This window comes from Megascapheus bottae, chromosome 3 (genome assembly GCF_031878675.1).
Source record: "Megascapheus bottae isolate mThoBot1 chromosome 3, mThoBot2.hap1, whole genome shotgun sequence".
Classification (NCBI taxonomy): Eukaryota; Metazoa; Chordata; class Mammalia; order Rodentia; family Geomyidae; genus Megascapheus; species Megascapheus bottae.
The window spans coordinates 87073108-87085203 of NC_143511.1; the positions used below are offsets into that span (position 1 = coordinate 87073108).

The 12096-nt window shown below is 55.6% G+C and overlaps 1 protein-coding gene across 3 annotated transcripts in view; it reads right to left on the reverse strand.

Moving 5' to 3' along the window:
* Positions 1-4043: 4043 nt before the first annotated feature.
* The window catches only part of Med27 (mediator complex subunit 27), a 180348-nt gene continuing 172295 nt past the window's right edge, over positions 4044-12096 (reverse strand). For all 3 annotated transcript variants that reach the window (XM_090330848.1, XM_090330849.1, XM_090330850.1), the window contains 2 exons: positions 5981-6058; positions 4044-4443 (listed from right to left, as the gene is read on the reverse strand). In XM_090330848.1, the coding sequence (XP_090186974.1) occupies positions 4309-4443; positions 5981-6058 (213 nt within the window). In that variant the 3' untranslated portion in view covers positions 4044-4308. The remainder of the gene's footprint in view (positions 4444-5980; positions 6059-12096) is intronic.

Sequence of the window (12096 nt, forward strand, 5' to 3'; positions counted from 1 at the left end):
TGAGCAGAGTTCCACAGTTCCACCTCTGGCTTTTTGGTGATGGGTGGGGATGAGAGTTTTATGGACTTTCCTAGCTGGGGTCAGATCTCAGCCTCCTGAGTAGCTGGGATAATGGCATGAGTGAGCCACAGTGCCCAGCTGGCTTCTGCTGAATGGGAGCCAGCAGCTCTTTCTGTTGCAGTGTGAGGTCGGGTATGGAGAATGCTGACACCAACCAGCACCAGTAATTATCTCCAGCTACCCAGAATTATGGGCAGTATTTGCTTTGTTTTGCTTATTCATATTACCAAATTTTCTACAAAAAGGAGCTTATGGGTTCCTTTTGTAATTAAGAAAGCAAGGGGCTGGCTGCACTGAGAACTGAGTGATGCATAGACAGCCAGCCAGCCAGGCCAGAGCAGTGGCTGGGGTACACAGAAGCCAGTTATTATTGTCTGCTGCCTTTCCAGGCTGGCTCCTAAGCTGTACCTTGTGTTTTCTTCTCCTTGCATCCTGTGATTTTTTTCCTGAGGGACAGCACACCGGCCCCACCCTGCCTGGGAGAAGTGGGATGCAGATGCACGCCACTGCTGGACAGACTCGCCTGGCCCCGAGTAGCCAAATGTAGCTTGTGTGCCCAGGGCAGTTAGTCCAGAGGCCCTGGCCCGCTTGCAGAGGCTGTGGGGTGGATCCCAGGCAACGAATCAAAGGCTGTGGAGACCCAGCTCTTCTTCGAGGTGTTTGTGAAGTGGAACAGGTTGCGATTGTGTCCCTGAGTGGGGTCTGCGTATGGGGAGGCCCTGCTGGCCACTGCACCACGCCGTGTTTGTGTGCCAAGGGCAGGGCCCACAGCAGCCCTGGGGTGCTCTTGTGGGTGCTGGTGGGGGTGCGAGGCTGGGCTGTCGGCCTTCCCTGTCCTCCGCAGACCTGGATCTTTCGGGAGACCTGCTGGTTGAAGCTGTCCTTGCTTTCCCCAACAGCGATGACCTTCAAAGCTTCCCAATTTAGCACCAGGCCCACTCCCCGCCACTCGAAATGCAAGGGCGAGTTTGCGCATTCACACCGAAAGATCATCATTCTGTGCCGGCCGAGGTGTGAAGTGTGAAAACATCACTCGATAACCTAAAGGCCAGTTCCCCATTTAGTTCAGAAAAAAAAAAAAATCTGGACAACTTTTCCCAGGCCTGCTCGCTCCAGTCAGCTCCTCACTGCGACCACGCCCGGCAAGCAGAAAGCACAGGGCGCAAACAGGGCTGCCTCACCCTCCCCGGGCCCCTCCTCTGCGCTCCATCGTAAACGGGGGTGCCATGCGCCATGAGGCATACACACAGTTGGTGGCCAGTCCTGACCCTCCCCACGCCGGACTGGGGACAGAAGGCCTTGGTAGGCTATGCCATGTTCTGACCACCCCTGCAGGGCCAAGTTTCTTAGTGAGAGGCACCTAAACATGGTTCTGGAATCCAATGACTGTCCAGCATTCCGCCCTAGAACTGATCCCTCTCTGAACCAACTTCAGGGCAATGCCTTCTCTTCATTTCCACGGGAAGCATACAAAGCCAGTCTTTCGCTGTCAGGAACTCTAGTGGACAGGCGTGGCACTATCTGGGACTTCACTTCTCAGTGAAGCCTTGAAGTCTCCTCACACCCCTCATCCCTCCCCACCTCTTTTTTTTTCTTTTTCTTTTTGCCAGTCCTGGGGTTTGAACTCTGTGCCTGGACACTGTCCCTGAGCTTCTTTTGCTCAAGGCTAATGCTTTACCACTTTAGGCACAGCATCATTTGCAGCTTTTTCTAAGTGGTGAGATGAGTCTCACAGATTTTCCTGGCTGACTTTGAATCTTGATCCTCAGATCTCAGCTTCTTGAGTAGCTGGGATCATAGGCCCTACACACTGGTGTCTCACATCCTCACTCCTTTTTATTTTTATTTATTTATTTAGGCCAGTACTGGGTCTTGAACTCAGGGCCTGAGCACTGTGCTTGCGTTTTCTCAAGAACAGAGCTCTACACTTGAGCCATAGCACCACATCTGGCTTTTTCTATGTATGTGGTACCACGGAATCAAACAACAGTTCTTTGTGCATGCTAGGCAAGCACTCTACCATAGGCCAATCTCCTGGCCTCATCCTCACTCTCTTTTAAATCAGGAAATGTTAGCTAGGTGCTGGTGGCTCATGCCAGTAGCTATTCAAGAGGCTGAGATATGAGAATGTGGCTTAAAGTCAGCTCAGGAAAGTCTGTGAAACGTTCAACTCCAATTAACCACCAAAAAGCCAAAAGTAGAGCTGTGGCTCAAGTGGTAGCATGCTAGGCTTAAGTGAAAAAGGTAAGGTTCAAGGTCTAGGCTCTGAGTTCAAGCCTCGGTATTGGCACAAAAAGAAAAAAAGAAAGAAAAAAGAAAATAAATGTTAAAAAGACCTATGAGTAGGCACCATGTGTGTCCACGGTAGACAGCTCCCGGTCTCTCTGGTGTCCCAGACACAGCCCCTGTCTCCCTGGGGAGCCTCAGCCTCTCCCCTCCCCCACGACGATGTCCAAGCTCTTCCCACGGCCAGCAGATGCTGGACGGCAGATCTTGGCTATGACCCACGGGATCCACCCCCACCTGGGCCATTGTGTCTGGAACATGAGAGAAACCTAATTTACAGAGCTTTCCTAGCACCTCTAAAGACGAGAACCAGGTGTCCTTTGCATAAACAGAAGGCATCTCTAAAGATGACACCAAAGCGTCTCTGTTAATTCTATGTAGGAAGGAAGGCCCATGAAATCCCCAAGCTCCCCACTGCTCGCTCTCATGCCCACTGGGGAACACAGGCCGGTGTGTGTGTGGGAGGATGGCGGGGGACTGGTCAGAGCCTCAGCACTGCTGGGTTGGCCTCTGACTTGTTGCAATTAGGAGACTGAAACAACTAAAACCCCAGCAGCAGACTTCTCCCAGTGCCAGGTACCAGGGCTGCTTCAGTGTGAGTGCCTCTGAAGTCGCCATCTGCTGGCTGGCAGTCACGAGGTGCTTGTCATTCTTGCACGTGCCCAACTTGGTCACCCCTTCCTCAGTGCCCTGCGTGAACCACTGGCACCGTGCGTCAGCCTGCGCGCCATTTAAATGTCTTTGCAAAGCTATGTGGCACCCAGACAAGATGTTAGTCCAGGCCCCACCTCCTCCACTGGGCATTCTTGCCAAGTATCATACACGGCTCTCAGGGGAGCCAGGAAAGATGGGCAGGGCTGTGCCAGTCTGTGACTGCAAGTTGGGGCTAGGGTTCCTTACCAAGGGCTAAACAAGACCCACAACAAGAGAAGTATCTGCACCCCACTCTGAATGGATGGAAGGCGGGGCCGTGGGAGCGACGCATGTGGCCGGAGCTGCAGTGACACTGGCGGTGTACGCTGCCCTCTTCCGGGCTCACTGAATGATGGCACATACCTGCTGGGCATGGCCGTCTTGGCCTGGACGTCCTGTGGCGTGTAATGGGAAACCGCCCCCACTCTGGGCAGGGGCGGCAGTCTACGGCACTGCCCAGCTGGGGCAGCAGTGTGTTGGTAGCCCCAGGGTGGCCTGACATGTACAAGTGGATTTCCATACATGTGGAGTAGGGTCCTGTGACCCCACCCCCATTCTCTCCTCCAGCCCCTTTCAGCGTGACTGGGGCGGGGAGGGCAGCCCCAGGACCAGGCAGGCCCGCTGCCCGCCCGTCCTCCCTGCAGTGAGAACTGGGTGGGAGGGAAGCAGCCCTGCCCAGCCCTCCACAGAACTTGTTGGTCTTAGGAGCCAGGTTGACGCACCAGGGATCCCAGCAGATGGGGCAGGAAGGGGATCAGAACACAGCCAGGACCCCGGTGCAGGGCGACACGTGCTGCGGGCTCCAGCCTGCAGAGCCGTGGGCTCCTGGTTCATGCAGAGGCCCTGGCATGTCTTCCCCTCAGACAGCATGGCCCTCAGTCCCTCAGTCCACTTCTTACCTTCAGAATTTGGAACCAGTAGCCATGCAGGACGCCTCAAGCCCACAGTCCCTGCCTGCACGGCCACTGAGCTGAGCGTGACAGGTGCAGAAGGAACAGGAGGGCTGGGTAAAAAAGGTTTATTGCTTAAAAAATAAGTTACAAAAACAAAACACATGAACACAGGGCACCAGCGCACAACCCACCAGTCCTTCCTCTTGCTTCCTTGCTGGCTTTCTCCCTCCCTCCCCTCTATTGAGTGCCTGGTGCCACTTCCAGAGTGGAGAGCAGGAGCAGCTGCAGACACCTGTGTGGTGAGCCTGGGAGGCGAGGTGCCTGCCTGCGCATGCACATTGGGTGGTGGTGCAGGCTGGCAGGGGCTGGGCTAGGGTCACTGCCGGCAGGTGTCGTGGAAGGCTTCCAGGGTCCGGAAGTCCCTCCACGTGGGGGGCAGGCCGTCTTGCAGAAACTTCCCACAGCGCTGGCACGGGGCCTGGAACAGCTTTATGTAGCTTCTCAACCAGGTCTGAAGTGGAGAGAGATAAGAGAATGAGATGTGGATATTTCCAAAACCACCCCAAAGACAGAGACTCTCCCACCACACCCAATAATCTCACAGAGAAGCTGCAGAACCTATGTGGCTCCCGACTTCCATTTCTGCTTGTCCTGGCTCCGGCCTGGCCTGGGTCTTTAGGGTGGGCGTCCACCCCCAAAGGTGGTGGGCCTGAGGGGCCTGGCGGAGTGCTCCCGCCCCTGGCCCCCACACACCACCAGACAGTGCTTGGCTAGGTCTCGGGCAGACGGTGGCTGGAGATTCATGCGTGGAGAGCACTGTGCCTTCCAGCTAATGTGATCACAGAGGTCATCACTGCCCGTCACGAGGCCCCGCACACCGGGCGGCCGGGGACAGCCCATGTCACCCGCTAACAAAATAAGCAGCACACACTCGCTGGAGAAGTTCAGAGAGCAGAGCGCTGCCGGCATCATCCATAAGGATGAGGCTCAGGTAACTCAATTCTCCAAGTCAAGGAGACAGAGTCTGCGAGGGGCGCGAGCCTCACTACTTGTGTGCCCTGCTGCTATGTGAGAAGCCCCTTCCATTCACCGACGGCTCTGCCCTTGCTGCAGAGCACAGCCCATCATCAATGGCCCTTCCACGGCCGGCGGGGGTCCGACCAGAGCTTGTTTATGTCCCTTGTCCTTAGGTGCCAAGCACATGTGCACCCTTCATTCAGCTCCACAGGCAGGAGTGAGAGAGGAGGCGACATAGTAACAGGCAGGAGGAAGCCCCAGGTCCACCACCGCTGCCAATACAGCCACCTGGCGCCCTCCGTGGGCAGGAGGTGGTGCCCCAGGCCACTCTGCTGCCTGCCCCGTGTGGCGTGGTCTGGCATACTCTCTCAACACCACAGGCTGTCAGTGAGCTGGGCTTCTGCCTTCAGAGACCTCCTCCAAGGCCCTGGTGACAGTGACTGGGAAGCCGGCAGGTAAGCCTGGAGCATGCTTCCTCCAGCAGCCAGCGGGCCACCCTCCTAGCACGAAGCCTGAAGCTCTGCTGCCAGTGGAAGATGGCGCCTGGTGGCACCAGAGCATGCAGCTGTCGGCTCGAGGCTAGACAGCTAGCCAGTGTGTCCAGGAGGCCACAGGCATGGGGGCCGCCTGCTGGTGCAGAGGTCCTGAGGTGCAGCGCATGCCAATTTCCACAGAACCCCCGCTGGGTTCTGCCACAGTTACCCATGGAAAACCCATGAGCTTTTCTCGGGAGCTGCAGGGCCCGGCTGGCTCGCCACTCCCACCTCCCGCTCCATCTGGGAATCTAAGGAAGAAACGTCTTGGGGAATTGCAAGACATTTCTTCAATTGCAAGATGAATTCTATCTCTATAAGACATAGAATTCACTATGGCAAACTCAGCGAAATATGTCAATGGCGGAAACTTCTGGAGGATCCACCTTCTGAGTCTCCCCACCCCCAGCCCTGAGCCAGGAGCCCGAGCTCCCTACAGATGGGCTGGCTCGAAGGCTGCTGCAGCCTCAACACGAGGCCTGGCTCTTGGCCACTTACCATGAAGGACCTGACCACGACATCTGGCATCTGGGGCAGCTGGTAGTGAAGCAGGGCCGTGGTGGCGTGGTCTGTCACCTGGGGATGAAGGACAGTGACAGTCAGCCAGGAAAGGCCAGCAGGAAGAGCACATTGTACTGGCAACAGCTCTGCTGTGGGCCCCACCCTGCCGCCCCATTCTGAGGAAAGGACATCTGAAATCAAATCTCAAGTAGGAAAATTAGTAGAGCTAGTGTCTGGAGGGGAGGAGGCAAGCAGTAGCTGGGAAGGACAGAACATTCCAGCAGCTGACAGCCCCCCCCCCAGCAGGCGGGAGCCCTGTGTGTGGCGGGGGTGGGGGGTAGGGGGAGTGGTGGAGGGCCTACCACCGAGGGCTTCTAGTCCCACGGAACCCTGAGGTTGCAGAAAAGGGCCCCCCACCCGCACTCCACCTCTGCTGGGGTTGAAACCATTCCTTCTCCTAGCTGCAGAGCAGAGAAGGTCCCTTCTGGCTTCTAATTCTCGCTTTTGTCTCCTACTTTGTAGCTCCAGGCTTCATCAGGAGCCTGGCACTCCCTGCTGCTCTTTCAGATTTCAGAGCTGCCACAGTGGCTTCCAGGGAGCCCTCCAGAGCATAACCCTGTGAGCAGCGACCTGGAGCAACTGCTGGGTGCACCCTCGCAGGCCACACCCAGCGCCCCTGACTCCAGATCATCAGACTCCTGAGGTTTGCAGGGGGTAGGGGGGTGGGGATGGGGGGGTGGTGACAATGGCAACAGTGGCCCGGCCCTGTGCTCAAGCCTGTGCTATCCCCCAACTCAGCTCTGCTCAGATCGCTGCAATTCTGAAATGTGATGACACAAGATCTGCTAATGCCAGCCATCCATCAGCAAATTAATAGATTATACTAATTTGATAGCTGTGTTCAAACTAATGGTTTATTTGATTGTGCTCATTAGGGATTCTTGGCACTACAAATGTTGTGGTTTAAAAACAAAATAGAGCATACCAGATAAAATCATTAACTTGAGGACAGGAACAAGCACAGGTCTGACTTGTTCGGACCTGTTGGTTTTCTGGCCCTTACCAGAACGCAGAGTGACTTGCTAAACAGGGGATGTGCCCACGGTGCTGCTCAGAGGCTGCACTGCAGCTGCGGTCTGAGGCTGTGCCGCCCTGGGAGAGCATGCTCTGCAGCAAGGAAGCTGGTCCTGGCCCCTGCTGGAGCCTCAGTCTCCCCTGGACCAAATGGAGGCTGGAGTCACATCTACTACTTCCTAAGGCTGAAGGCAGACCTGTCATGAAGTTCTCACTCTCCAGCTAGGCAGCCCACCCCCACATGCCCTGCCTACTGGAAACCCCATTACCACTAGCTCTGCGGGGTGGGGTGATTGTACTTTAAAAATGTACACTCCAGGCCGGGAGTGTGGCCTAGTGGTAGAGTGCTTGCCTAGCACACACGAAACCTTGAGTTTAATTCCTTGGTACCACATACCCAGAAAGAGCTGGAATTGGAGCTGTGGCACTAGTGGTAAGAGTACCAGCCTTGAGAAAGCCCAAGGACAGTGCCCGGGCTCTGAGTTCAAGCCCCGGGACCGGCAAAAATAAAAATAAATACCCCCCCCCATATCCCTGTGCCCTCCCCTGAGAATGGCAAGGCTCCCGTGCAGAGGTGCCCACAGCGCCTGAGGCCCACATGACTGAGGAATTCTTACTCGGGTGACTTTCAAGATGAACGGCACTTCTTCTCTAAGTGCCAAGCAAGACTACTTATATTTTAAGCATTTTGACAGACAGCTTTCTAAAATGAGCAACGTGGTTTTTTAAAAGCAATAGTGATGCTAACTGCATCATGGCTGGTGGTGAGGGCTGGGGCGTGAACAGGGGCCGCCGGGCAGCTGTGCGTTCAGTGTCTGCTGTCTGAGTTTTGGAGAGACCCCCACCGCTTATCTGCACCAACCCAGGTGGAGGCTGGGAGGGGCCTCTGACAGAGGGCACAGGCTGGGGGAGGGGTCATGGAAGATGGCAGGTCATCTAAGAATCAGGGTGGCACAGACTTCAGCTGGCCTCTTAGAAATTAAAGAACCCAGGAACCTGGGTCTGGACCATAGCAGCCCACACCTCACCTTCAGGTCCTGCCAGGAGGACATGGTGAAGGAGTCAGGGGTGGGCTGGAGCGCCTTCCAGGCCCTACACACAAGGGCAGACACTGATTCTGGGGAGTAGAAACCAGGCAGTCTGTCCTCATGAATTCAAAAAGGATTTCAAATGCATGTGGGGAGTGGGGAAGCCCAGGCATGCAGGGGGTGGGAGCAGGGGGAGGGGAGATCTGCAAGTCTCCTGGAGTGTTGTGCTGGGTCTCTGCAAAGCTGGAGCGCATGCCAGGTTCTGGGGAGACCTGTGAGCACAGATGCCCAGGGTAGAGCAGATTCCAGTCCTGGAAATTGACCTCTGGAGCTTCACTGTGCTGGGCTTGCTGGGCTCCCTGAGCTCCCTGGCTCTTAGGTGGTCTCTAATTAGTCTTTCCACTCCTGAGCAATCTGGTCAGATCCATCCCCCTCCCTTTCTACAGGGCTGGGGGAAAGTATTTCCTTTACTTGGCAAAGGCCTACCACTGAGGGAATCATTTAGTTTCTCCGATTCTCCACCTCCAAGTCCAGAATCTTAACGGAAAGAAAGCCAGCCAGCAGACTTGATTGTTCTCATTTCTTCCCTACTCCCTCTGGTTTTCAGATTGCCAGGCTAAACCACAAGCACCAGGCAAGATGAGGCCACTGAACACGGGGGAGACCGTTTCCCTGCGATCATCTTCCTTTTTGTCAAAGCATTCCACCTTCAATACTTTTTGTTTTATACTTTGCAACAACAAAGTTGCTTTTTGCTCAGTATCTAAGATGTGGCAAAAACAGACCTGGGGCAAAGAAAGACTGCTATTAACTAATTGAGTGGCAGCCCAGGTTCGGTGCCACGGCGCAGTAAGCTAATGAGGCTCTGCTGGGAGATGAAAGCGGCCCTCCCAGGCGCAGGAGGCCAGGGAAGGGCACTAATGCTCCCCAGAGAGCGGCTGGAGGCAGAGGCAGCCACTGGTTGAGTGCTGGTGGGAAACAAAGCTTGTAAAAAGATCAAAGTAGATAGGGAGCCCGTGGAGGTGAGGGAGGAGGTGACACAGGCTGGGGCAAGGAGATGGGGAGGAAGGAGCTTCATCTTACAGTAAGGAGTGCCCAGGCCTGGGGGTTGCAATGCAGGCGCTGGCTCAGCCCCGGAGGGCCCAGTCCCGGTGCAGACTGTGGCTCCTGTGAGGAGGCACTGCTGCATGGTGGCGACAGCATCATATGGCACAGGACTGCACCAGGCTCCTGTCCCTCAGCTCCTCACACACTCAACTGCTTGGGAAGGAGGGACCTTTCAGGAGACCTTGAAGCAGTTGCCAGTCCAGGCTGGAGAAGGAGCTGCCAGTCAAAACAGTCTCCCTGGTTCCTGGGTGCACAGATGGGCTCTGGAGCTATTTTAGCTGCACCAGAAGTGAGAGCAGCACTCCGTTTGGGGCTGCATGGCCCTGGGCTGGGGCGGAGGCTCTGGATCTCACCTTGTGTAGGAGCTGGGGAACCCTGGCGGAGGGGTATGCAGGCCAAGGAGCCACAGCACCTTACATCTCCCAGGGGCCACCAGGACTTGCTCACTCACTCCCACGCAGAGTTCTTGATGGAGGGACCAAGGGCTACCATTCGGCAGTCCAGCAACCTGCCCAAGGCAGGGAGTCGCTGCTTGCCAGGGCACGGCCTGCCATCACCCCAGACCCAGGTGACTCATTTGTCATGGTTGGGCCTCTCAGCTCTTTCCACCCTTGGTCCTGTTCTGCATTCCCCTCCCTTCATGAGAAAGTGGGCACCCCAGCCAGTGCCTGATTTAAATGAACACATCTAGTTCTTGCCAGTGCTTCATAAACAGGGTCCCTGTCTGCGTGATACACACTGGCTCCTCAGACCCCATGGCTGTTGGCATCACTGTGCCAGAGCTGTCTCCCAATGTCTAGAAGGCCCGTCTAGACGTGTTGTGTAAAAGCTCCCTGAGGCGGTTCTGATGTGCAGCCAGCCTAGTTAGGAACCATAGACCACCATGCCCCGCTGCCTGCTTCCTACCACCAGGGGGCAGGACAGCAGTTGAGCTGGACCAAGGTCTCCAGCAATTGTGTGACCTGCCAGCACATTGCCACAGGGCTCAAGACTTCCCCCGGCTATTCCAGAGCAGCTAGGCCCTTGACTCTCAAAAGAATTCCCCTGCAATAGCAAATGTTCAGTATCCAGTGCTCAGAAGTTAGGAATTTAAAAGAGGAGCCGGGTGGAGGCTCAGCTTCTGGCCTGCTTCCATGTAGCAGGAGGGGGATCTTCTCAGATGCCTGAGGAGGACAAGGATACAGAAAAGCAAAGGTGTTTAGTCCGGGGATCACGACTACTGGGAGACCCTGGCCACAGAACTGGCACTGGACCTCAGTACAGAGGGGGCTGGGATCAGGTCCCTTTGGATCTGGGTGCCAGAGCTGTCCTATCCACACTAGTGGCAATCTGTATGTTAGGAGGCAAATCTGCGACAAGCTCTACCCTTGGCCCTCAGGGATGAAATAAAGGCCTTCTGTTCCTCTAGAAAGAAGACATTCCAGGTGACAGCAGGGGTGCCAGGCTACTTGCTGCCCAGATGTGATGCCACCTTTACAAGGGCCTCAAATGTGGGCTGAGATGAAAGAACTTGAAGGATCAGGCCCAGGAGCAAGAAGGGGTCAGCACAGCACTGATCTCTGGGTTGGAAATCTGCACAGGTCAGCAGGGAAGCACTGTCAGTGAGTCCTAGCTGTGTGTCCAGTGACCCCATAACCCAGAAAGATGGCTCCCTGAAGTGCTGTGCCCAGGGAACATCAGAGGCAGGCCAGGGTGTGGAAATCTCCTGAGTTCTGCTAAGGACAACCCTGTCCCTGAGGAGGGAGGCTGAAAGATCTCTCAGGAGTAAATCCTGTGAGGGAGCCCACTGTGTTAAGTACTGGATGCCTAGAAGAACATTCAAGCCGGTCCCAGAAGCACTGGGTCCATGCAAAGAGGAGCCATTGAGGTTCTGAAACCAGAACACTATGAGGGTGGGTGATGGGGGTGATGCTGAGAAGCTTCCAAAATGTGGATCAAAGCAGAGGCAGAAGCCATCGAGTTAGTTCTTGTGCAGGCTAGTCTATTTAATCTGGATCTGGATTTACATGCCACAGCTCAGCAGGTCTGGAGGCCTGAAGAAGCAGGCTTGCAACCCACAGGGGCCAGGGCTTACTCAGGCAAGACTGATATTCCTCTGTGCTTGATGAAGGAGCCTCTGCAAGGCTTTGTCCCTGTCCTGGGCCAGGCTGGCCAGCTGGGAATGGAGAGGAGATGGGCAGTCTTGGCTCACCCCAGGGCTACCTTCTGTGTCTGAGAGGGAAGAGCCCAGTGTGTCCAGCAGTGAACATGGTCTCTAGCAGTGAGCATGAGGCCAGACTGCTGCATCACTCTTTCTTGAGCCAGGCACACCCAGTAGGCCACTGTGTGACTGAGACAAAGCTGGCAGGAACCTATTCAATTCTAGCTAGCCAGCGGGTGTGGCAGGTGTGGGGGAGGGGCTGGAGGAGCGGGGAAAGCCCTCTTTGCCAGGGAGCTCTCCAGGGTGTGGACTCCCTTGCATTTCATTGAAGGCCTGGGCAGGCAGGGCAGTGAGGAGATAAGCTTGAAGGGTCCTTGACATTTCTCAGGATTAGGGAATTAAGGCTCTTCATTTAGATAAGAAGAAAAAAAGTGTTGGCTTTCACTGCTGGTAACCTGCCAGATTCGGTTCCAGGAAAGTCCTAGCCAGAGGCACCTGCCTGAGTGACAAGCCATCCTGCAGGAATGGAGAACAAAGCCTCCAAAGACACAGGGGCTCCAGGACCACAGACCTGCCTTGGAGTAAGTGGCTCACTCCAACCCGGGACCCCGGCCCACCTCATACCATGGTCACAGGGCTTCTATTTTACAGATGAGGAAACCAAGGCAAGTCAGGCCACGGAGGGAGACATGATGGAGTCTGGCTCTAGGCCCTGCTGTCATGGCCTCCTCTGGGGACAGTCACCATGGGCAGCACTGTGCCCA